Here is a 26,427-nt window from a genome sequence, read left to right as displayed (position 1 = left end):
GTTAAGTGTATAAGCGTTAGGAAGCCTCGTGCAGAGATTTTTTTAACCACGTTGAGAAATTGTCATACTGTTAGGAAAATTACATGAATATCAAGGGTAATTTTATGACTAAAAAAAATGACAAATTTAGCAGCGAACATGGACATAATATTCTCTGCTGATGGTTTGCAAACTTTAACCTTAATCTGTAGTTGAGAAACAGCGGGGAAAACTAAAAGAATCCGTAGAGATAAAATAGTTCTAAAAGTCAGGCTTTTTTTAAATCGGTCAAACATAATCGATTATCTCATAACATTGACAATGTTAACTTTAGTGGCCATACTATTATGTACTCTATGGCTCAACAACTAGGTAAAAGCCTGAATGTGTTGAACTTTTTACTCTTATTTGCGCACTGACGTTATCCAACAAACCGCATCATCGGCATCATGATTGGCTGCACGTACCATACACAGAAAAATGATCTAACAATAAGCTATGTAGTACCGATTGACGTCGTGTCGCAACGCTCCTTCAAGAAATCTTTTCCTCTGATTTCATGACGTCGGTCTTATGAGTCTTAGAATTCTTAAATTTCTCAGTTTTCGCGATTACGCTCAGCGCGAAGATTTCAAAAACTCTTGCAAGGTCCCAATGGCTTATTTCGCGAGCTCCTCGCCCTCCACTCACCCCCTCGTGACTGAAGAATCCGTTTTTTCGTCATTTCAGGCCCCGCGAAAGTCAACGCGGCGACTCGGAATTCGCCTAAAACGGAAATTCGCTCATTTGACGTGCAGTTGTTGTGGTTTGCCTATTTTTCTGCATTTTGGCAACTCCGCACGGCGCGGAAATTTCTAAAATTTCTTTCTCCACCGCGTGTTTTAAAGATCAGGGCCCATAAAAGCAAACTTGATTCACATAATATCAATAAGGGTACCCAAGTTTTTACCAAGTATGGTATTTACCAGCAACGGTCAATACTACCAAGTTTTTACCAGGTATTTTGGTATTTACCAGAAAAGTGAAATTTTCATCATAGCACAATAAGTTAGAAGTAGTTGAAAGTGTGCCCCGCAGTTAAAAAATAACTGGTAAAAATACCACCTGGTATGGTAAAAATATAAAAATCTGGTAAATTCTGCACCCTGCATATAATGTGTCGAAACTCATTAATTCAATGATCTTATACTAATTTTGTCTTACGCTCTTCTCCTCTGTTGCTCTTGGTGTTATAAGATAACCGACGGCGGTATACACGAGGCGTTGCACCATATGGTGGCTGCAAAACGAGAAATATATTTATGTTGCTACACTGATTTAACTGAAGTTTCAGTCACAGTAACCTCTGCGATATTGATAAGTAAATTCGTGCACTTTAACGATAATTTAGAAGAAAGAAAAATTATTCACGCGAACCTTGTATAATGGTGATAATGTGTACGACATCTAGAAGTTATGGAGGAGTGAAGGAGATAAAAGCTAAAAGCAAGGAGAAGCGAAACAACAGGTCGACCCTACTCCTTCCCCTTTTTTGGTGACTGTTGGCTGTTGTTTCGCATCAACCTAGCTTTAAGGGGAAACACTATACTGCGCATTTCCGAGCTTAAAGTCACTAAAACGTCACATGTCAATCCGCTCTTTTGGAGACGTACGATGAGCAAGAGCAACAGTTCGCTGTACTTATACTTATTACCGCTGATACAACCCCGAAAATCGTGCCGGACTCCTAATTTGACAGGCTGTTATTTTTTTAAGTCTATTATTGAATTTTAGATGCCCTTTTGAGTGCTATTATATTTGTTAAAAAAATATCGTGAATGAAACTCAATAAACTTAAATGTTTTTTTTTTGCTTTGCTAGTATATAGTGAAACAAATGAAACAAAAAGGATTCAACAGTTTCCAAAGTTTTATTAATAAATCGTCAACAGAACTCAGCTCTTGGGAACATTTCACTGGGTACTTGCCACACACGGATGGACTGTATTGTATTTTGATAAAACGTCGGAAGCCTCCCAACGCACAGTGCCAAGCATCCTGCCTGCTGGCCGAGTTCAATAATTTCAAACTATCAACAATGACAGTGCTATAAGTAGTAACAAGAGGCCAATTAGGTTTCACTTTTTTTATTGCGATCAGACCAAGTGCCTCCTCTCGCTCTCTAACTTGTAAGAAGTCATGACTAGCACTCCGTTATAAGTTGTTCCAAGTGAATCTGCAGTCCACACATTGTTAAACGGCCCGGTGCGTCAAAGCTCCAACAACTGATTACCTCTAATGCGCTCACAAAATATTTACACGGTAAATAACTAAAACAGCTTTGCGACCGTTTGATTCTCTACTCGTTAAGGAGACTTGATATTAAGATTTGGTACAGATTAAATTTTGCGGATATACACTAAGGTTACTCGAGAATGATTGGTTGATTTCCACAAATGACAGTTTGCAAACTGGAATTTGGTTTTCTTGTTTTTGGTTCACATGTTGCCGCACACTACATTTTGTGTACTGATTCTCATCAGTCAGCGCCTCAACGCGAGGCGTAAAAATGATATCGCATGGTCAAGAACAATATATACGAGTACTTTTTTTATTAATGAAACTTTTGGGTGTACATTGGGACTGGGAAAAGTAAGGCGAAAAAAACTTGCTATGCATATAACCGTTCTCACGTACTAGGGATTTAAAAATTACCAACCACCAAAAAAGGAGAAACTATTTTCATGTTGATGTCATGAACTGAAATAATTCTGCACAGCCAGACGTGAGCTCTTCTGACACAACTACTCCTTATTTGTATTTCTCATTATTTCTGTTACCAACCATTGACGACTAATTCAAAACCCAAACTTCAAAATCGCTGCAAGGGGGCAAAAATGTCACTGAAAAGAATCCAATTACAGACCCAACGATTTACGCGCTCTCTTTCCACGTCACAAAATTAAACCTTAATTTGCTTGCTGTAAGTATTATTATTTGTCTGCGTGTTAATTATTCATATCATTCGGAATTGCTCAACAATCTTCTACGTGAGAAAATGTACAGGATAAGTGAAAACCAACAAGGGTCGTAGAGGACTTCTACTTTAAAAATAGAAAGCTGTGTAACAATATCAATATTTAGGAATGTGATTCGCAATCAACATATTATACAAGACAGAAGACGCATTTCAATTATTACATTTTTGCGTTACGGTTTTTAAAAGGTCGGAGATACAACAACGTGGCGTGAGTAATTGACCGTGAAAATCCACGCGCGAGTACATTTCCCAGACATTCGAAACCAATCACAAGCACAGACGAGATTTCAATCCAAAGGGGAAAACGGCAGGCAAACCTGCCTCTACTTCAAGTCCATGACTAAATTGCGCCCGCTCTCTTTCTTCTACCCCCGTTCGTCTATCACTTAAGTATCAAAAGGCTGCTTCTTCTCCCCCAAAGAGTCTCCCTCCCCACTGTCCACCACTGATGCGAATCTAGATGAGTTTGGCGTACATGTCCTCGATCTGCGGCTTGAAGTACTTCTTCAACTGCGGCCGCTTCGACTTCATCGTCGGCGTCAGCAGTCCGTTCTGCACAGAGAATGGGTCCGGATGCAGGTAGATGTCCTTGACCTGCAGCGAAATAGCCAAATGGGGGTCAAGCGGATTTTTTTCAGATTTTATTCAGGTTGCCTCACCTGTTCAAAGGACTTGAGTCCAGCCTCCTTTCCCCACAGGATCATGTCGTCCATGATTAAACGTTTCACCTCAGGGTGGGCGCACAGCACGGACAGGGTGCCGGCGATGTGGTTTTCTGTCGCCCACTGCTTGATAACCTCCACGTCAGGCACGATCACGGCCACTATGCATGACTGCAATTCGTTTGCATTGTTAGTTATGCGTTTTAAAGAAAGCCACTGAGCCATAAATTAAAAAAAAATAATCGATAGCTTAGCATTGAATAATTAAAACGTACTTTGAGCGACTCTCCGTGGACAAAGACTTGTTGGACATATTGGCTGCGGATATAGATGTTTTCAATCTTCTCAGGAACAATGTACTCTCCTTGCGACAGCTTAAATATGTGCTTCTTCCTGTCGATGATTTTCAGAGTTCCGTTCTGTGGAAAGGGAATTATTGCATAATCCTGCGAGCGACTTGCATTATTGTGTCGTTCGACCACTCACCGGAAGCCACATGCCAATATCGCCCGTGTGCAGCCAGCCGTCCTTTCCGAGCGTCTCCTTTGTCTTGTCGGGCTCCATGAAGTAGCCTTGGAACACGTTAGTGCCTTTGACGCAGACCTCGCCCTGGTTAGCCACCGCGAAGTACTCCATTTCTGGCACGTCCACCAGCTTGACCGAGCAGCAGGCCACGGGCGGTCCGACGTGCTCGGGGATATAGTCACCTTGCACAGTCAGGGTGACGGGGGCGACGCACTCGGTCTGACCGTAACCTTCAACAACCTGCGGAAAATTCGTCATGACGAGAGGGGTTCACATTTAAAATCACGAGGCACTCACCAGGCATCCCAAGGCACATCTGGTAAAGGTGAGAACGTTGGCGGCCAGAGGCGCTGACCCAACGATCATCAGTCTCAGTCGGCCACCCATGCCCTCCTGCACCTTTCTGAAGACGAGTTTGTCCCACAAGCTGTTTCTCCTGATGATTCCTCTGCATTTCCAAAATTAAAATTCAGTCGCAAAATCGCCTCTAATGTCGCACCTTCTGATTTCGTTTTCCTTGCTGCTCATGGCCATGTTGTACAGCGTCCGTTTGATGAACGAGTTGCTGATGTCCGACTGCACCTTGTCGAAAATTCTGTTCAACAGTCGCGGCACCGCAGGCGTGACGGTGGGTTTGAGCGCCTTCATGTCGTCAGACAGTCTTTTCACGTCGCCCGAGAAGAAGCCGACCGAGCCTCCCACGGTGTATATGCCAATCTGCCATTTATTTTTTTGCGTTAATTGAATCGTTTGTTGGATAATCAGCGGTTGATTGACTCACCTCGCAGCATCGCTCGAGCATGTGTGCAAGCGGCAGGAAAGAGATCATGACGTCGCTGCTCGTGATTTTGTGGTCTCCCAACTGCAGAATCACCGAGGCCACGGCGGCCACCACGTTCTCGTGGCTCAGCATCACGCCCTTGGGGTTGCCGGTCGTGCCTGAAGTGTAGCAGATTGTGCACACGTCCGACGCTTTCGGTGGCTGCAAATTGCGGTTATTTGAAAATTCGAATCATCTCAAAGCAGCATGCGCCGCTTCTGAGGCGAGCAGGTTGCATAACCGGCCATCTGCAAGGCGTCTCCCGAAATAATAATTTAATCCGGCCGTTAGTGTCGAGGAAAGTAATTGAAAAATTCCGATTTGCAGAGCGGAAGCCGGTGACAGTTTTATCGAGTTGCCCTGCGCAGCATTAAAAGAGACGTGTTGCAATAAAAAGCGGCATCTCGCAGATGGCCGCATTCGTCTTTCTCGCTCGCGGCGCCGTTTAGAATAAAGAGACACGATGTAAAATCGGTACTCACGACTTCTTTATTGTCCTGGGCGGCGCCCAAGCGCTCAACCTCCTCGAACTTGAGGATCTCGATGCCTCTGTTCTTCGCCCGCTGATTCGTGGCCGGACGCACCTCTTTCATCGTGATCAGACGCGTCAGGCATTTCGGTGGACGGTCCAAAAGGAGGTTGCATTTCGAGTCGTCCTCGCACACGACGATATTAATATTCGCTGCAAAATTTCAAGTTAGCAACCGAACTTTGAAACGTTTTAAAATCTTTGTACGCACCTTGCTTGATGATGTAGGAGCAAGCGTCAGGGCCCAGTGTGTCGTACAAGGGCACAATGACCATGGAATAGCAGTAGGCGCCCTGCTCGGTGAGAACCCACTCGGGGCAGTTTTGGCTGTAGATGCCGACGAACGTGTGTGGGTTCGCCTCCAAACCGAGGGCGACCAGGCCTGAGCCGAAGTTCTTGGCCCTGAGGAGAGCCTCGTTGTAGTGCAGCCACTGGTACGGTTTCGTGTGTCCATCTCGCCAACCGAGGCAAGGACCATTATCTGGAAATAAAAAAACATTTTCTCTCGTTTTTATGGGATTCAAATTAGGTTTTTTAAAAAGAATAAAATATTCGAGAATATAAGTTGTTTGCATTTAGCGTTTTCGTTACTCACTTGATTCCTTAGCACCGCGTCTGAAAGAGTCGTAGAGAGTTTTTGTGTCCGAGAAAAGGTGACGAACGAATTTTCCGTCCTTGGCTTCTTTGTAGAACTTGGAGGTTCGCACGAGCTCCGGTCCCTGCAACCAGCAATTGCCAGATGAGTCAATTACGTTCACCTACTTTGCGGCAATTGTTGTGATTAAACTGCGTCTCGCCCTCATTCGCAATTCTCGTCATGTACAACAACTGCGATTCTTTCTAATTAGCCAGGCGTGTGTTTGCCAATAAAGGAAGACACATCAAAAGGGGATAATTGCAGCGAGACGAGCATAGCAATTCGAAAATGTAATCTCGGTGCATCGTGACTGAAAAAGTGCACTTTTGCCGCCAGACACAATGATAATTACATACACAACCGCGTTTCGCAATTTCGTTTCAAAACACACTCGCGCCGCATTGTTATTATTACGTACACAGCGAGCGCGAGTGATTTACCGGCGCAGCGTATCATTAGCATTATCACGGGGATTTCTTTCGCAGCGCGCGCTCGCGCGAGAGATTGGAATCCACGATTCATTCCTCCGCGTCTTCTCGAACGATCCGATCGGTTTGCCGCATTTCAGCCTCGGTAGTGGGTCGCCGCGACTCGTTAATAACATGCCGGATAATAATTTTAAATTGCGCCTGCGGAGAGATAAGAAATTGCACGCTCGCGCGTAATTACACTTGTCGTGCCACGTCCGTCAGACTGACAGACAGGCCGCCCCTCAATGAATGACTCGCTGCTCCTGTTTTTTAATCGCAAAATCTCGCGCCTAAAGGGCCCTTGACGTGAAATTTAGCTTTTTAAAACGGTCGCACCGAAAGATGTCGACTTTTAAATCGGTAATGTGTCACGACGTGAATTTTATTTCTGGATAATATCGTTCATTAAAATAGGAAAAGTCTGGTATGTTCCTAGTGCAGTGATTAGTCATTGTGACAGTGGCTTTTGGCTGTTTCTCAAGCCATCCACCTGCTGCTGCTCTTAATATTATTTGCTCGTCGCGCGAGCGGATTTAGCGGCGACGGCCGACGGTCCAGGTGGTGCTCATCAAGCAACCAAACGGTCGATTCCTCCCGAAGCACCAGCCACGCGGCATGTTGGTTCAACAAACAACGCAATCTGTGTCAATATGGGCTGTTTTTCTTGCGGTGGAGCAACGAATCACAACATAATTCGAAGCTTGAGCAACGTGGAAAATCTGGGCCGAGGCCCGGAATTCGAAAACACGGCCAGCGGGTTGGAAATCGACGCCTTTGTTGCCGACTCGTGGCGTAATAGAGGCAGTGATCTGAATGTGGCACCGATCGAGCGTGATTGCTTTTTGCCTAACTGTATATATAATATTCGCTCGAATCGCTTTTTGCCCTGTCTCGCGTGAGAAACGCTTCACCTTTCGATGGCGAAACGTTTTTCCTTTTTCCAAAGTCATCCAACCACAAAAGAGCAGACGATCAATCACATGGGATGTTAATCACAAGCAATAAAACTAAAAATAGCATTTTTATTGAGTTAAGTGTTGCTGCTGCTGCGAATCTCTCTGTTGTGTGCATCAAAATTGTGCTCTTCGAAAGCTGCTTATTTTATTTCGAGCACCGCGCGGCTATGTGTTTTTTTTTATGACAAAGCCGCATCAGCAAACATGCTGTCATAAATTAGTCTAGGCGAGAGAAAAGACGCGAGGAAGACAGTGAGCGTGTTGGCCAATCGGCCGCGCAGCACGGGCCTCGCTGGCTATAGTTAGAAAAACTGAAATTGGTCACGCCACGCACACGCCTTTTGCAACGACATAACTTACTTTGATCAGCTCGGACTGATTGTTCATGTCGATCGGCGGCCGCATGGGCTGCACTGAAAGGCACTTCATGGCGGTGCACTTTTCTGGAGCCACTCACCAAGCTGCTTTTTCAGGCACTGCACTGGCTAGAATGCGCGTCAAGCGGAATATTCGTCGATAAAAGTCAACGGTCGTTAAGTCGTAAATGAAAATTCGAAAAGAAAAATGAGACCAGGCTTGGAAGCGAATCAAAGAGACCCTGCTGATTGTCTACTGCTTCGTGACATTGAATCTAATTAAAAACGGACCGAGCACAATGCAGGGACGAAAGTATTACAAACGCGGCTAATTGTAACGAGCGATATAATGACGAGAGGGTTGTCCGAGGGCCGAGAGGTGCGTGTACCGATTCAGAGTGAGCACTGGCACAAGCTGCGAGTCTGCGGCTATAATTGGCCCCTATCACCAGCCTCACCGCCCCACCGGCCCTCCCTTGCAAAGGTCCTGCTGTTTTCTCGGGGCACGGGGCCAAATTTCGCGCGCTACATGCACTCTCGCCGCTGTCACTCCAACCGTGCGCTCGATCTCAAGTTCACTTTTCGACTTGAGAAATGCTGCAATTTTTAAATCGAGAACCGAAGTATTCGTTCCAACACCTCCTCCCCTCGCATGAAAAAAAAACAGACGTGCCGCAGTCTTGTTTGAAAGTGTTCCAAGTACTTTATTACCGACACTCTTTTTATTCTCTTTGACATTCTAATTTCACTTTCCGAGCGGCGGTGCGAAGCACAAGGGGGTTGAGAGATAATGCCAGCCATTCATTCCGGGCCATTTGTAAACATCGCGCGCGCCCGGTGGTCAAGTCAAAAGCATTCCTGAAACCCTTTGAGATCTCCATTCACGCCTGGCCTTGCCCAATCCAAGTCCGTTTCGAGTGCAACATGGAAGAAACAGTTGTTTGTTGTCTATTTCGGGTTGACGAAAGTGGCTGCCATTAGCAAAATCGATCAGCGCGCGGCCAGACTCATTTTGCGCCTAGGATGTCGCACCGATTTTCAATTCGAGGAATCCGCGCGGCGGAGAGCGTGACCGAGCGCGAGCGCGAGCGACACCGCCGCCAAAGCCTTTGGCGCCCGTGCCAATAATAATAATAAGTGGGCACGCGTGTGCAAGTGTCAGCTGACGGTGATGCAGAATTATGAGCACAATGTGAGTGAGCGTCCGAGCCGAGGGCCAGAATAAGGCAAGCACCAAGAGATATATTTGGCGTTTTGTAAACATTATTCTTACGCTCTCTCTCGCTCTCGTGATTAAGACTGCGATAAATGTGCCTCGCTCGACACTAAATTTACTGCGCCTCGGGCCGAGATCAGCACTCTTGATGTGCCTATGCAATTACGTCTCACTGCTGCGTCGAGACTTTGTTCTCCGCTCGTCCGGTAATTGGTTAAATGCTCGGTCGCCGAGTCAAGTTCAAGTATTGCGTGTCAGCTGAAAGGGTCGATCTATAATATTGTGCTAGAATGTCCGCTGTTTACAGCATCGGCGCCAAATCTGAAAATTCAGGAAGCCGTCCGTGATGGAATTTTTTTCGTCGAGTGAGCGTGGCACATCGGGTCTGAAATTAGCTCAATTAGGCGCAGACAAAGGGTTGTAAATCAGTTACGCGTGGACTGGCTCAACGCCGAATCTCAACGCGATCATCTCGTGCGTGGCCGTAAATTGAGTCGCGAGTGCAGCTGCCCGCGCGCGCGCGCGCAACGAAAAATCGGAGCCAAGGTTTGGACAGAGCGAGCGATCTTAATTAGATTAATCGCCGCTTTCGCCATCTTCAGAGGAGGAATCTCCCCCGTCTGCAGCTCTCGGCGGCGGATTTTTCAATCGCACTGAAATTTAATTTTAATGACACCGACCTCGTGCGTGTCCGCGGCACGCTTGGGCAATAATTAAAATCGGGGTTGCCTCCCAAAATAAGTCGCGAGATGCGCGAGCGTCGGTTGCATATTGATGCCGTCCGACGGACGAGAGATTTACGACGCGGGTGTTCCAATTATTTTTATTTACGAGGAATCGTTTTTCACAACGACAACACGCTGCACTACTAATTCGGACAAGGATGCCTTCCGCGCGCTGGACCCATTTGTCGCTTGACGTTTTCGCAAACTGTTTTATGGCTCCATAAACCACTTATACTCGTGAGACGCCACTACTGCAAGTGCGAAAAACACTTGCCTAAGGTTTCCTGAAAACGCCGCCGATTCTCGGAGAGAGTTAGTTCGTCCATCTCCAGGGTAGAAGATTATTTCTGCAGTAAAAATTACTGGTAAAAAAGGGAAAAATTGAGCACTGTGCTTTTTTTATGGTTGGAAAAATACCCTGACTTCGTGTGATTGTATTAAAATAAATACTTAATTCAAATTAGGCTATCGAATCAGCGGTTGAAATACTTGAACCACTTGATACCACGGCCATCGTTTTCAGGTGACCCCAACCTTGACAGAAGTAAGAAATACCACGTCTGCATAATTATAAACGCGTGAATTGATAGAAAAAACCGAAAACATCCACTAATTGTTTAGAAATTTTCCTTAATGCGTTATTAAAACAATAAACTTCCCCAAACTCACCGGCACAAGGTGACTCTGGTCGTCGAGAGGCACCAAAGGCTTCTCAGGCGTGGGTCTGCTGACCAGGTAGTAGGCGGACGCGGCGGCCACGCCGGTCAGGGCGAGGGCTCCCGCGGGTCCGCCGATGTAGTGAAGGTACTGGTCCATATCACCTGGAATCCAAGAAAACATCGGGATCGTGATTGCGTTCTTCATTGTGTGATCGTCGTTGCCACGGATGGAAAGGCATCGGACTGCCACATCTGGATGCCGACGAGCCATGCACAACAATCGTGTGCTCATGCAGGCATGACCAACAGCAAGAAATTGTGCTTTGGAGTGGTGATTTTTGTTGTAATCGCTTATCACTCCACTGCGGGAAAGAAATTCAGTCATTCCACAACCATGCATTCCATTTAGCTTGAGGAATTTAAAAAATAATAATAGTTTAAGGGGAAAAATTAATTTGAATTAGATGGAAATAAAAATAAAAATTGTAAAAGCAAGTCATCGGAGAGAAATGTATTTTTACCTGTTTTTTTAATCTAAAAAAATTATTTCTGCCGAGTTTTATTTGATTGCTGCCACTTAGTAACTAATTTGACCTTCGTGGGCAATGCAAACACATCTAGAATGTCCACGGCGCAGACAAATCGGAATTTGGCAGCCGCGGCCGTTCGATTAGTCTTTCGATAGAAGTTAATGGTCAAGAGCGGTTGGAGGTAAAACGGGCCGCGTGATTCAGACGAGGCAAACAGAAAGAAAGAAAGAAACGAAAGGAGGGAACTTTGTAATTGCGCCAAAGTGCAAGTGTGTAAAGAGCGAATCAGTTGGCGGCTTCCTCGACGGCCCGTGTTTTTCGAGCCCAACTGCTTGTTTGTTGCTCTCACATTGAGAAGTACAGACGGCTCGCACGAAAGCGGCCGACAATTCCGATGAATTGGCATTTTATTTAGTAGTGTAGCACGCTGGGATCATCTCTTAATTATAGACCGCTTCAATTTCGCTACCTGCTCGGCGTAAAACGTAAAAGAACGTTCTTCTCGTCGCTGGATTGACCCTGACGCGACGCACGGGCTATTTTTGTTTATCTAACAGTGACACGCGCGGCTATTTCCATTTCTCAAGCCTCCCCATCCATCATCAGCGTTGAGGTGTTTCCCTTACGTCAGGCCAGATATATTTTTTAGCCTGAATGTGCACCCTGTGGTCACACTGTCTTGGAATTCGGGTGCAAAAGCGCGGAACGCGAAATCGAGCGTGCGGATCACCGCCCACCAGAGACATGTACCAGCACGCTCCGGACAAAATTCAGTTTTATCTATAAATTTAAGGGCTTAGTCAACAGTCGAAAAAAAAATTTGTCAACACAGGCACTCAAAATTATCTTATCTTAAGCGTTTCAGCCGTGTTCATTTTTAAATTCTTAAGTATTGCATCTTCATTTTAAACATTAATAAGTCCTTAAATGTTCATACCGCGTAGCCTTCTCCTTCAGGTCGATTAAACCAGGGTAGCATTTGTTTAACGCCCGGTTTTTTTCACTACTGTTTTTTTTTACCAATTTCTTGCGCATGAAATGGAAAAAATTAATTTATTCCCCTATGAAAATCTTAAATTTGCGGTCGGAGTGGTCTAAATTTCCTCCATTGTGCAGATAGTTTATTTTTCTCCAAAGCTTTATCTCTGACAATTTTTCAAGTCGAGGTTATATAAGCTAATAATTAGAAAATTAATGACAAATAAAATTGCCTACAAAAAAATGGTAAATTTAATATTGAAAAAAACGTTTTTAACCACTGCACTGCATTTAAAAAAATGCGGGATTTTTGGCAACCCTGGGTTAAACCCTGGAATGACCTGCCACCTGAGCTTAAGGACTGCTCCGTCGCCGAGTTTCCAATTCTGTAAAAATAGCACCTGTGGCGTGTTTTCAGTGCGGTGAGAGATTGCCCAGGTAATTGATCATTGCTAGCACTGTTGCTTTTTATTTGTATTCCTAAATGTATTTATGTACATATTGACAAGCAAGAATAAACAAGTATAAACAAATTAAATTCAGACTTGTGGACTATATGGACCCATTTCGACTTTGCTTTCCAGAGCAAGGTTTTATTTATCACGTTGTTTGCCAGATTTGGTGCCCTTTCACACTGTTTTTTATTTTAAAAAAAATCAATGATGGCATTGCCTTCCTAATGGAAATTGCGTTAATTCGCTAATGGGAGAATTTCAATATAAAATATATACACCTTTGTTGAACGAATCAGTTGGACATTATATTTAAATCCGTTTTTCTTGTTTCTTAAGAAAAAATGGAGTTCTTTTCTGTGTGTCCTCGCCGCGAATTGCGGTTTTGTCGGCATGTGATTTTCGCCAATGTACCGTTCGAGCAGACAACTATGTTTAAATTGTCCCATCGGTTTTTTCATTTAGACTAGTATGTCTAATGCCATATCAGCTGGTCGGAAAAGCTTTTACTCGCACACTCAGCAGCAACTGCTTTCAAGGCATCAAGCGGCGCGCGAATAATGCAAAGACGGGATGGCAGCTTTAACTGTCCACCGCACATAACTGTGCTGCGAAAATAAATAGGCCTGCCTATTTGCCCTCTCTCTGTGCAACAGCTGTTAGGAGATTTTCAGCTGCCGCGCGACGTCGGAAAAGAGGCGAGAGTCGGTTGAAACGTCCGGCGCCACGTCACTTGATGCTTTTATAATTGAATTTACACAAACTAACAGACACTTGAGCCGCGGCGCGTTTTTGCTCCGACGTGATAAATGAAATTTTAAGTGCAGTGTATAACTTACAATTGCGCTCCTCCATCATCAACGAGCAGGCCTGAAGCACGTGTTTGTCCATTTTCAAGTGCGTACGTGAGTTTTACTTTTGAGACACGCACGCCGGTTGATCTCGCCCACACGACAAAAACAGCTGCGATCAGCTCTAACGTTCAACGGCAGTGTGTGTACGTATTAAATGCCCCCTGCAGTTTGGGGATGCGTTTTATAGGGGGAGGCAGCGTCGGGTTACACACACACACGGCTGTAGGCAGTTGATCGTGAAACAATATTAGTTTGTTTCGAAATGAACACTAAAAACCAATAAATACATGGATTATGTAACAAATAAATGATGACACTCTCCCAAAGTGTGAGTGGGAGACTGTGACATTTCCTAAATTAACGGAAAGTGTTCAATTCGATTGTAAAAAAATTAAAAATCAATCTCATTATTTCTCGTTACAAGGATTATTTTTAAAAAGAGAGCAATTTAACATCCATTCACATTTGTGGTTGCTACAAATAACGTAATTGGCACACTTAAATTCGAAGGCAGGTCTGATTCCCAATAAGAATCATCGCACAGGTGTGCGTTTCAGCGGTTGGCGTGCGTCAGCGAACACTGACTGAGATTTGCTTGGGCACTTAAGCGTAGAGTGTGTGCTAGGAATTCCGTAAAAGAGAAAATTGGGTCATTAGTATGCGCAGGGCAAGCCGGCTGTTTGTCTTTTTTTTCGTTTAAAATAAAGTATTAAGCAGGGCTCGTCGTCGTCGTCGGTTCGCCATTGAGAGTTCAGTCACCCCGGCGAGAAGTGCCGGCCGGCGATCGTCGTCGGTGTGTGTACAAACGCAGCGTCGAGCGCGCGAGCGAGCGAGCGAGCGAATTCGATCCGCATCAGGAAATGCAAAAATCAGCATGAATGGAACGAAACGGGCACACTGACACGCCGCGGAGAGAGCACGTCGACGAAAAAAAAAACAGTGATACACACGCCCAAGAGCTGGTCCAATAATCACGCGACTTTGAGATCGTTTCCACTAACCTGTTTTCATCGTGTTTGGCTTTAAATTTCCTAAATTTCAGCAGCTTCTTTTTTGACTCATTACGCGAGTTTTTACAAATAAATTCGAAATTAAATATCGAGTTTATAGTAAATAGAGACTAATTAAGCCTTTGAAGTTGGAGTGGAAAAGACAAAATCAAACACAGAATTTAATAAGAATTTTTTACTAAAAGCAAATTTACGTTTCAATGACGAAAATTTGCTATTTTCTTCCACCTGCCTTTGACGAGTCTAAATTTGAAATCAAATATTGAGTTGTTTTCCTTTTATAAAAAAGGGACTAATTAAGCCTTTGAAGTCTGAGTGGAAAAGACAAAATCAAACACAGAATTTAATAAGAATTTTTTTAACTCAAAGCAAAATGACGAATATTTATTTGCCATTTTCTTCCACTTGCCTTTGATGAGCCAATTTAAATTCAGTGTGATCTTGCCCTTGTAGGGAAGAAGACTCCAATTATATTAATAAAAGTTGGCCTCTGAAACTCATCAAACTCGCATCAATTTGAATGTATCCCCTTTTATGACGAGCAGACCTCTCGGATTCATTCACCTTTTGATCCATTTTCCAGCGCACATATGTACGTGTACAGTAGTTTAAGTAAAAAGCGAATGCGCGGCGTCAGTCGGCTTATGCTGCTGCCTGACGTTTTATTTATGCTGCTTGTACTTATAAGTGCACGACAATCCCTAGCTATATCTTTCTCACTCTCGAGGCGGAGAAAGATGCTGTGGAAATCGTTTGGAAAACAAAGGAAGACGTACGCGTTATCCAACTCGCATGTTATGCAGCAGAAGAGAAAGAGGCAATCAAAATAATGAGCGAGAACAATCATATTTTGGCAGGCTAACCTACTTCCCCAGTTATTTCAACGAGCTCTTTCCTCTCTCGCGGCGTTCGCTCGCTCGCTCGCTGGTCAACTTCTTCTTCTTCTTCTTCTCTCCATTTCGTGAAAGCAAAAAAAAATATTAGCGCACGCAGTGACCGACCAACGCGTAATATTATTCAAGCTGCTTTCGCCTTATGTAAGGCCGGACCGAAAACCGAAAACATCCTGGTGTCTCAAATAATGCCAAGTGAGCAGGTGGAGCATCCAGAATTGGAGCAAGTTCAAACGCTCATGTTTCGTCATCCGCGGACGAGCGTGTTTTAATTTATTCAGTTTGCGAGTTATTTGCAAAGCGATGGCCTTGAATCTTTTCCACGAGTAGAAACAAAATGTACTGAATGCTAATTGCCAGCAGCAGCAGCAACGACGAGTGACAGTTGCTTCACTCACGAAGCAGGAATAAATGCACACACTGCCGGTTTGTTGTGAGTTACATGCTGCACTCTCGTCATCCTGAGCGTGACGCATTTTATTCGACTCATTTTCGCCAGCGACGTCGCAAAAAGTGCTAAAGCGAGAGGCTTCCTTTTTTGCCGAGCGTGCACTTTCGAGTTTGCGAGTTATTCATACACCCGATAGCTTTGTTGTTAGTTAGAACGACGTGACTTTTGTCATGCAAATCTCGAACAATCTCTGCTTCATAGGACACTAGACTCTGCATGCTGAAATTTGCACGTCAAAAGCATTTAAAAAGACTTCCCGTGCCAAAATTAGCAGTTTTCCGTGATGGAAATCTAGAATGTCATTTGAATTAATTTTAATTTTAAATTGTATGCATAGTAGGCGAGAGCTTGTTTAGACTATAATTACTGTACGCTCTTCACGCGATGCAATGCGAAGAACGTGTTCCGCGAGCATAAAGAAACAGGAAATAAATAATTTTCCACATGAACGCAAAATCCGAAGGTTAAATTGATCACAACTCTGTAAAAATAGTCGCAAAATTTATCCAGCCACCAAATTTGGGAGAAAAAAATTCGGGCTTACTTCGTCTGGGCCTCTGGTACTTTTTGTTCTTGTTCTTGGCATTCTGCTGCTGTTGCTGCAGCTGCTGGTTGTTGATCTGTCGCTTTTTCTTCTGCATTATTTCGCACAGTGTGTAAAAGCGAGTCAGTGGGTCTCTTGGCGAGCGACTACTGAGTCTCACTCGTTGCTATACTCTCACGTTCAGTCACTTGGTCGGCCGGTGAGCACAACAACAATAACAAAGCACCGTCAGGCAGGCATAGAGCGGCGGCGTATCGCTGGCTGGAGTGCCGAGCAGCAGTGAGCAGAGAGCGAGTGCCCGCCCTCCTATACCTTCCTGGCCCGGTTATTCAACCTCCTACTCCTATCCCTGATAACCACCTAAGGGTCATGTAATCTCGCCGAGCTGGTAACACACACAGCATCATCGCATTTTGCGGTCACCGGGCTCCTCTCTCGCCAGGCCACCTCATCCTTCTTTTATATTTTTAGTCTAGATCGTTTACGTATTGTTACGTTTAGTTATGTGGGTTGCCCCCGAACTATGCGCGATTGATCTCCATAAAGCTGTTTTGGAATTGAAGGTTGAAGATTTCTTTCTTGCCTGTTCGCCCCCACCTGATGCGAACTGGAGCAACCAAACCTCTCCTCGTGTTGCTCCTTCCGCTTTTTTTGGGAGTGCAAAATTGTGTCATCCTCAACTGAAGAGCCAAGAAATCAAATTTGGCATCACGGGACGAATGTCTAGCGTTTCAAAAAATGTCCTCGGTGCGGAGGCAGGTGGCCCTTGGGTGGACTGGGTCCCTGAAATGTGCGGCCTGGTTCGTGGTGTTATTGGGACCCAAGTTTCAGCACAGTTCGCGCCCTCCCCGGTCCGGATCAAAAAAAAATCTTCTTCACATTGAAATATTCTTCAAATAAGATTAAAATCTTTATTTTGTCAGTGATCAACGGAAAAATTAACCATACACAAATTTAAACAGCAATGGAAGATAATTTCTTGGACCAATTTCTAATTGCCTAATGTCAGAGATGATAAATAGTGGTTCGAAATGCTCAAATAGCTCAACTGGCTGGTACGCGCACCGGCACATACTCGTCACTTGCTGATTTTCGCACCTTTCCAGCGGCTTAAGGGGCAAAGGTCTGGTGTTTCAATATAAGATCTAGGTTCGAGGAGGCGAAAAGATGACTACATCGGGGCCCTCTATGTTATCCGCTCGGCGGATCTATTATGGAACCTCTGTTGAGCTGATTAATTTTTGCTTATTAAGCCCCCTTAACAAATTTGTAAATTTATTATTCCAAATAAACCCGTTTGATCAAAATTTAACGGCTAGAACATTTTGTGCTACTTAATTTTTTATTTTGAAATACAACTTCTGTGCCAAAAGGGACACGGCACGGCAAGACATACTAGTTGGCAGTCTTGTTCCGACAAAAAATACATGCTGTCTATTTTGACAAAATAAAAAAAACAGGATATTTATAAATTCGCGCTCTTTTAACTTTACGGTTAACAATAAAAACCCTTAAGGTTTAAATTTACGGATTTTAGCCTGTCAAATATTACCCATTGATCGATATTGACAGAAATTTGTTTTAATCTCGTATTTAAACAGCAAATAATGTTGAAAATCGATTAGAATGATACAGGCCGTGTTCAAGCGTTTAAATATTTTCTTCATTATTTCAAGTCCTTTACTTTTGGATAGGCAACGAGGTGAAGGATTGGCTCGTCATATTACCTCTGCGTCTTTCTCAATCTCAAAATGTTTGAATTTAGTCGAAAATTTGTGATAGTATTATATAATTTGATCGAATGCAGTAGAGCCAATCAGGACTCCGTTATTGATTTTATTTCATCAGATATTAGAGGTATATAATACCTTTTTAAGAGGATTTCCACGGTGATGCTGCTGCGCAATAACGAGCAATGCTATGCTACATCCACAGTTATGCTCTTTTTGAGTTAGCCGTTCATATATTATATATTACATTATGTATACGTGTTTCCGATCGGAGAGGTGCGATAAGAACCACTCATCACTGCACAATGAGCTCATTCGAATGTGTGTATTTCTTCTTTCACTCGGCTGCCACGCATTTCTCCGTGCCATTAGACATTTCAGTTATGTCCGGCGGGCACGATTATTATTTGTGCCCGAAGAATAATCGAATTGTGCCGCGTGCAAGTCATCTGCTTGCGGATCAATTGTACGTCTTTTATTGAGGCACAATGAGAGGAAGACAATCGACTGACACGTTGAGTCTTGTCTATATATATATATTTACTTCTCGTTTGTGAGGCACACGGTAACTAGTTTGCGAGCCGAGAGCAGCAGGATCGGCGCTTGAGGTCAAATTCGCGAATATTCGGCAAATGACGAGCCTGTCAAGCAGTAACCACTTCCAACTTGAGCACTCGAGAAATAAATGCACCCTCATTTTAAGAAATAATGCTCTCGGGAGTGACCAATTATTTTTTTATTGCTGAAATTTAAAAAAAAATGTTGAATCTGCCGTCGGACAGCGGTTGGGGAATTTACAACATTTTGCAGGTATTTTGCAAGAGTTTTATTCGTCTCGTCATTGCCCGAGAGCAGTTTCATATACGGCAGCGTATTTTCCTGTCTTTCTCTGCGTTGTTCATTAAGTGGAAGTTTCGCTAAAGATCATGTGAAGTGCAGCTTAGTGACGTAATGCAGTCAAGGCTGAAACCCCGCAAACGGCGATAATTAGTTTATAAATTGCAGTGCGCGAGTCGTAAACATATTCCGCGTACAGCAGTTTTTCCTAATCGCAAATTTCCTCTCACGGACCGAAGAAGTGAGGAATCAACCAATTTTTGGAGCAGTACGCGCACACGTTGTGAAATCGCACTGCTTTCTTGTGAAAAGCAAACAAGGCGTTAATAATTGAAGTGATTGCAGTTGGCTTCGCTCGAAAATAGTAAATGGGCCGGAGTACTTGCGCGAAATTGCCCAATTAGTTTCGGTATTTCTTCCACTTGGAAACTAACTTATAGTTATTTTCAATCACGCACAAGCTTAATTAAAACTTTCAAAACGATCGATTTAACTCAGTTAAAATTTAAAATAAAATTGCTTTAAATATTTACTCCTCCCAAAATGCAGATTTTTTAATATCTTAGCCTTTTTTACCAGTAGAAAGTCTCCGAAACCAACCCAGAGTTTTCTTTGTGATAAACTAAGATTAGTATAAGGTTATCCTTTACTGAGTAACACCGGGCACAATTTTTATAATTTATAATATAATTAATTTAATTGAAGTAAAAATACCCTGTCATTCATACGCAAAAGTAAGAATTGTTTTTGCAAATCCTAGTAGGACAAAGAAATAAATTTCTTAGTTTCAAGTCGTAAAAAGGATAAACAATATTTTAGTGTTTGATTAAATTTAATTATTAATAATATCCCTTTTAATCCAAAAGACTCATAAACCTTAATAATTGTTAATTTGTTCGGACGCGCTGAAATTTAGCAGACTTAAATTTTGGCACATTTATTAAATTTGCAAGCCTCGGCAACAAATCGCTTGATCCTTTTGAGCAGCCCAATTAGCGAGCAGTCAATTAAATTCGACAAGTGTTGGAAATCACTTGAAATTGGATTTGCAAACGACGCGTGAACAGAACACACATTGGAAGCGCCGAGGGAACCGGCCGACCGGCCAGCTGTTCTCGCACATCACCGACAAGGTTTATTAAAACTTGTTACAAATAACGGTAAGACATCTCTCCTCTGTGTGGGTGATCAGGGGAGGCTGGCGAAAAAATCACGAGCGAAATAAAACGTTAATAGGCCAGATATACGCTGTGAGGGCCTGCCAGCCGCGGGAGAGAGGAGATCGAGCGAGGGAGACACGAGCGAGGCCTTCTTCTTCTTCTCTCTCGTCGTCTGCGTATACATATACATATATATTCATGCTATTTTTTATTGTATGCCCATCAATGATCTGCCTCTTTCATCTGCTAACTGTACAATATCTTGGCCGTTGTTTTGCACGTATTCGAAAGAGTGTGTGCGGATCAAGCCAGCGTGGAGCGAGCGCTTTATGGCTCATTTCTCTCTTTTGGCGACTTCGCCGAATGCTATACTTGCTCTTTTACATTTACGCTCTGAGGATGAGCATATCAACTTTTGTCCGCTGCCTTTTCACTCACGCGTTTTATGCGTTTGGACAAATGGCGCGCTCAAGGAATACTGATGAGCACTTAAGCAGTGTGGAGTGTCGTCTTAAAAAGTCGGGACAATTTAATTGCTTGTCAAAGAAAAATATGGAGATAACTGTTTAGTTGATTATTGAAACTGAAATAAAATACAGAGAAAAAGTGTCCAGATTTGTGCGATGCGCAGTTATGGTTTCGGAAAGACAATCACGCGAAAAGAGCCAAGTTTTCGTCAATATTTTGACATAATTTGCAGTACTCTTAACTAATTGTGTCTTTTGGATCGTAAAAACAAACTCTTGACACTCGTACGGCAATCCAAAGAGATCTTTTTGTTTACCACATTCAGACGCCATCTTGGATCTGCGCAGTGCGAACCAATTTCATCGCACATCTGGACCCCGCTGGTGTCTTAAATATTTTTCAATCTAATTTGCCTCCGAATTCGTTTGCCTTCTGAAAATCGTTTTTTTTCATAGAAGGAAAAATTCAATAACACATGTTAGATAAATCACAACAAGAGCGGTATTGTTGAAACAAACCACTTCCAATCCTTGTTAATTTTTGAGAAAAATGGTCAAATCGGGATTTAAAGTGGAATGATACTGGGCAACAATTGAAAACTATTTAAATTGTTGGATGCCTTAAACAATGACCGATAAACAATTTGTTCAACAATTTTCAATAATAAAAAAATGACCTTCCTATAATAAAAATTCAAATTTTGCCAATTTTCTCAAAAATGTACAGTGCTTGAACATATTTTCTTTGAATATTCCGATTCCTCTCGTCGAGATCTGTCCAACGGTGTATGCCACTTATTGGGGAAACTCTTGGTTTTGAAATTAAATCGGATTTCAAGTAAGGAGACAGCCATTACCATTTGAAAAGCACGGTAACTTTCCAGCCAATTTTCTCAAAAAATTACAGCGCTCCTTAGGTCAATTTAGGCTTTAACTGAATCCTAAGCGATGAGTTTATGCATTGGCAACAAGCATTTTCCAGGCTTTTCCAGTATCATTCCTCTTTAATTAGTGTCCATAGTTTCCATTACAATACTCTCCATGAAAATTTAAAGGAGTTTATTTTTAATCATTTCAGAATAAATTCATTAGTCTCAAAAGATCTTAATGACATGTGGATGCATAGAACAGGTCCAAAACTGCTGGTAACCTTAATTGTCTGAGTTTTAAAAGGCTGTGCCGCACAGTAATAAATCTCCCAGGAAACAATCGAATTTGGTTTAGCTATATGCAAATTGAGATGCACGACTGGGTTCTATTTCTAATCATGTCTGACGCAATAGGCATTACTCAAGCAATCAAGCTCGGTCTCGTTCGGTTAACAAGGAGCTCATTCTCTCTTGGTCGCGGCACTTTTTGTCTCAATTTGCCACACTTTATTGCCAGCAGCTGCTGGGCAGAATGACTTTTATTTTGGCGGAGAAAAGTGAGCGTCGGAAGCGCGTGCGATTAATTATAATGGCTGCGGCGTTATTACGGCTGAGCTCTCGAGTCTCGGTTTCTATATAACACACGTAGTCACATAATACTTTTATAATGATCATCTGAGAGCGTACGTGCAAAACCCCTTCGCTTCCAGGGCCGAGTTTGGGGCTTGAATAACGCAAAGCAAGGTCGCAAATCGAATATTTTGTCTCGCGACGGCCCGGTAAGCACACATCAATCAACCTGCTGTTGCAGCTGGAGATAATTTTACGGCAAATCTGGCCGAAAGAAAGAAAGAAAGTGCGCTCTCGACCGACCGACCACGCGATTATATTATTGTTCGCCGCGTTTGGTTTGACACTATAAATTATCGTCTTGCTTTGCTCTCTCGCCTGTGTAAAGTGTCCGACCGAGTTGGTATGGCGTGCTTAATAAGCGCATTTATTCAACCAACTCTGAATGCATATCCTGGTTCGCCGAGCGAGCGAGCAAGCGAAAAAAGCCGAAAGATGCGGTCGAGTTTTCTCTGGCTCTCTGTCCGCCGAGACAGTCGCTCGATTTATGCCTCCAATTATCTCGATCGCCCCTGTTGATCGCATTATCTTTTTCATCGTCAGTGTTAAATTTCAAACTTTCACCCTCGCGTGTCGTGAAAGCACGCATTTTTTTTTTGTAAAAAGAGGCCAGCTTTGAAACTTCAGATTTGCAGATACAACAAAAATGTCTTGTCCGCGATGCCAAAAGATTGTTGGAAAAATATGTTTACACTTTGGCTCGGCTTGCTTTTGAACGCGTCAACTAAGTGTCTCTCTCGGCGATTTCGACGCTGACTTGGCAGTGCTGAATCAGAGTCTGCCTGTTTTTTAAACACGGCACCGTTTTCATCTCGTTGTGATAAAATTGTCATTACGATGCCAACAATCCTATAGGATCGGCACTTGAGCGCATAGAAAAACCACGCCCGATCGTAGAGATCAATTACAAAAGCCGTTACATGGTGCGCGCCGTGTCCAATCAAGGTAGGCGCAACAAAAAGGAAATTGGACAAAAGGGCGAAGCCGCGCGCGTGGCTTAATTGAAAAACGCTTCTGAAACGCGCGGTGGCAGGCAGGCTAACCCAAATTTCGTTGTCGGCAGGTAGCAAGCAAACTATGTATATATATAATAATACACACTCGATGCATTTAGCCATTTAAGCATGCAACTCGACGAGAAAGTCAATGACCCAGCCGCCAGCCACGACGCCGATACGTAATGAGCAATAGAGTATAGTAGAAGCGCTCGTGCGATGAAAATGCGGCGGTGGCGGCCGCCGCACACGATTCGCTTTTTTCATAGTGTTAGCCAACCAAGACCGACGACTAGAATCAGCTGAAAAAATGTAAAATAGAAAAATAACAAGTCTCTTACTCTGCACTGCGAAATTTTTGGCCCTTTTCAGATTGTGATGGGAGCAATATAAGAAGATAAAATTATAAACCGAATCTGCTGTCTAGGAGCAACAATGCCGCTGCATTGTTGCGGAGCGAGCACCTATATATCTCATCCACGTGGAGATATATCACTATCTCACATCCGCGAGAAGAGCATTCACATATTTTTGCCTTTGCGGATTACATTCATAGCGGGTCGACCAGCGGTACAATTTATTCCGAAGAATTCAGTCTAACAACATCATGCGAATGTGTATAGCAACTTTTTGTGATGAAATCAAAGTGGGTGCAAAAAACCAAAGCATGCATTATCAAGTAAATATGGACGGTAAATTTTGAGAAACTTACTGACCAGGCATTTCGATCAAGAAGTGTGGAAATTTTCACTGGACGCTTCTCGTGTCGACTGCACGTGCAACCTACTCTCTCGTGGAGTTTGCTACCAAACAACAAAAGTAAAAAACTGTACTAATTTTCGTGTATGGGAGCCAGACACAGCTTATGATTTACATCAAGTGAATATTGTGAGTGCAATACAAGCGTGTCAAAATTAATGGTGTTATCGAAAAAGAATAGCCAGCTGTTGGTTGTTTTTCGTTGATAAAATTCAGTCTCGAGTCCAGAGATCAAAAGGGTACGAATAAATCGGTAAATAGATACTTAAAATATATTTATGCTCTTTTCAGCCTTACCAAAAATTACAGGAAAGTAAAAATAAAAATTAGAACTTTAATTTTGTAGTTGTACGCATAGCAAAAAAATCTAATTTTTTAAATTTGAGTGAGTCTGATTTTTAATTGAAAATAATGCAAAAAATTTTATTTTTTCAGATTTTCTTTATTTTTTTTAAGACCAATTATATTCTAGAACGATACGAAATTTCGTTCTGCGCGTTACTGTAGCACCAGAGCTGCGGCTCTGCAGGAAAAGCAGACACGAGTGGTGCCGGCGCGCACGCCTCCGTGCCATCTAGCTCCGCGGAGTCCTATTAGCGGTCATGTGGTGTTTCAGCAGGCAGCCACATTTCAAGCAAAAATAAGCAGCAAGGGAAAGGGCCTCGCTAATATGTGCACTGCATGCTGAGATCCCCTTTGTTTACGGCTGATACATCCGCTCGACTCTCGATTCTCGGTCGGATCGAAATTAAAAATCAACCGGCTGACACGCTTCGATTTTACGGGGATAGTAATAATAATTGCATGCGGCCTCTCAGGCTGCACTGCGCACCGTGCGAAATGAATACGTGTCGGCTTTTCCGTGTCTGTTTGATTGTAAGGTTTGATGTTTGAAAATTACGGATTTAGATCAAAGCAAACGTGCTAATTTTAGACTGGCTATTTCTGATTTGTCAGGAAAGAGAGAGAACACTTCTTCTTAGATATATTCTGTGCGCAGAGAGAGTTATCCGCAAAGCCATACAAAAGGACTTTTTTAATAAGGCTTCAATTAGCAACGTTTTGTATTCAATAATTAAAAAAGGCGTTTTTCTCTGGCTGAATTTTAATAAAAATTTAATTTTATGAAATTTGATTGTGTCCTAACCTCATTGGCGGGGAAGAATATTATATACACTCTAAATAGAGTGAAAAATTGATCGGTATAGAGCGACAACTTGGACAAAAGAGCCTCCCCGCGGCAGAGGTCACGCCAAATTAACTCTATGCACGAATTCAAGGAGTTTTCAAACAGCAAATTGTGTGACGGGGTGCGAATCAACCATCCCCGGAAAGCCGGCGAAAACTAAAATGTAAGAATATAAAAATAAATACAAATTCCACTCACCAAAATAAGACTGTTCGTCCCGGCTGTCCATCGTGCAGGCAAAATACGAACAGTTGCGTGTGTCTAAGGTCGGGGGCGGTCAGCAGTTAGCACGGGGGCAAGGCATGGCCTGGTTGGGGCTGCACCGGCACCGCACCGTAGCCGAGAGACACGGCTGCTGCTGCTGCTGCAGTGGTTGCCTAACGGCGCGGCCGATCCATACGCAGGGTGACGTCACGCGGCTGCCATTGGTCCGAGGGTGGTGGTGTGTTCGGGGCTACGTCACCCCCTGTCCTTGCCGGCAATCGATACGCGCACCCCCGCGGCCCTGCTGTCTCTGGAGGCGCGCGCGCGCTCCGTTCGAATTCGCGGTCGACCGGCCGGCCGGCTGGACCAAAATAGACAACGTCCGGCTCTGTGCGTCTGCACTCGACAAGTGCACAAGGCGCGGACACACACACATCGGCAGCTATAGCATCGGCATGATTTCCGCGCTCCCTGGCACTTCCGCTGCTCACGCTTCTAGATAATAAATTCCAGGAAAATTTCCACATAAACTTTGTGCTATTGACAATTTCCCGGCGGCAGTGGCTCTGCATCGCATTGAACTCAAGGAAATCTTGCGGATTCATTGCGTTTTAATGTGTGGCTTTATGATTGTCGTTATAGTTTTTCTTCATTACTTATTTAAATTAAAAAATTGCAGTTTTTTACTTTTAAACGGTGTTTTTCAGCTTTAAGAAATTTTTACTTCGCAAGCCACACACACCAATCAGAAACTAAAACACGGAAATTTAAAGGACCTACTGTCATTTAAATCCTGATTTAAAGAGGATTCCTGGAAAATGCTTGTTGCCAATGCACGAACTCGTCCCTTAGGATTCGCAGTTGAAGCCAAAATTGACCTAAATTAGCACTGTAAATTTGTTATAAATGTGGCATGTTTTTCAAATGGTAAAGACTGTCTCTGTACTTGAAATCCGATATTATTTCACAGCAAAGAGTTTCCCTAAAAGGTTTTATACGCTGTTGGACAGATCTAGACGAGAGGAATCGAAATCTGCCACAAAAATGTGGTCAAGCGCTGGAAATTTTGGAGAAAATTCGAATATTTTGAATTTTTACTTTAGCTTAGTTCTTTTTTACTATTGCAAATTGTAGAAAAAAAATTGTTTTATCGATGCATCCAACAATTCAAATAATTTTCAATTGTCACCCTGTTTTGATTTACTTTAAAGTGGAATGATACTGGAAAAGCCTGGAAAATGCTTGTTGCCAATGCATAAACTCGTCCCCTAGGATTCAGTTAAAGCCTAAATTGACCTAAGGAGCACTTTAATTTTTTGAGAA

The 26,427-nt window shown here is 43.2% G+C and overlaps 1 protein-coding gene across 6 annotated transcripts; it reads right to left on the bottom strand.

Moving 5' to 3' along the window:
- Nucleotides 1–1,869: 1,869 nt before the first annotated feature.
- Nucleotides 1,870–25,266, bottom strand: LOC135935067 (long-chain-fatty-acid--CoA ligase 5). Of its 6 annotated transcripts, XM_065477152.1 has the most exons (13): nucleotides 25,099–25,129; nucleotides 23,669–23,755; nucleotides 10,563–10,714; nucleotides 6,129–6,252; nucleotides 5,745–6,014; nucleotides 5,487–5,686; nucleotides 4,966–5,166; nucleotides 4,684–4,901; nucleotides 4,482–4,632; nucleotides 4,146–4,424; nucleotides 3,935–4,078; nucleotides 3,657–3,830; nucleotides 1,870–3,591 (listed from the first exon to the last, which is right to left on the bottom strand). In XM_065477152.1, the coding sequence occupies exons 2-13, from the start codon at nucleotides 23,673–23,675 to the stop codon at nucleotides 3,454–3,456; spliced, it is 2,058 nt and encodes a 685-aa protein (XP_065333224.1). In that variant the 5' UTR covers nucleotides 23,676–23,755; nucleotides 25,099–25,129; the 3' UTR covers nucleotides 1,870–3,453. The 6 variants fall into 6 exon arrangements, with proteins under 6 accessions (XP_065333224.1, XP_065333218.1, XP_065333232.1 ...); XM_065477146.1 differs by lacking the exon at nucleotides 23,669–23,755 and having other exon boundaries at nucleotides 25,099–25,266; XM_065477160.1 differs by lacking the exon at nucleotides 25,099–25,129 and having other exon boundaries at nucleotides 23,665–23,765.
- Between the last annotated feature and the right edge of the window lie 1,161 nt (nucleotides 25,267–26,427).

The sequence above is a fragment of the Cloeon dipterum genome, chromosome 1, assembly GCF_949628265.1.
Source record: "Cloeon dipterum chromosome 1, ieCloDipt1.1, whole genome shotgun sequence".
Lineage (NCBI taxonomy): Eukaryota > Metazoa > Arthropoda > Insecta > Ephemeroptera > Baetidae > Cloeon > Cloeon dipterum.
This window is presented reverse-complemented; position numbering and strand designations above follow the sequence as displayed.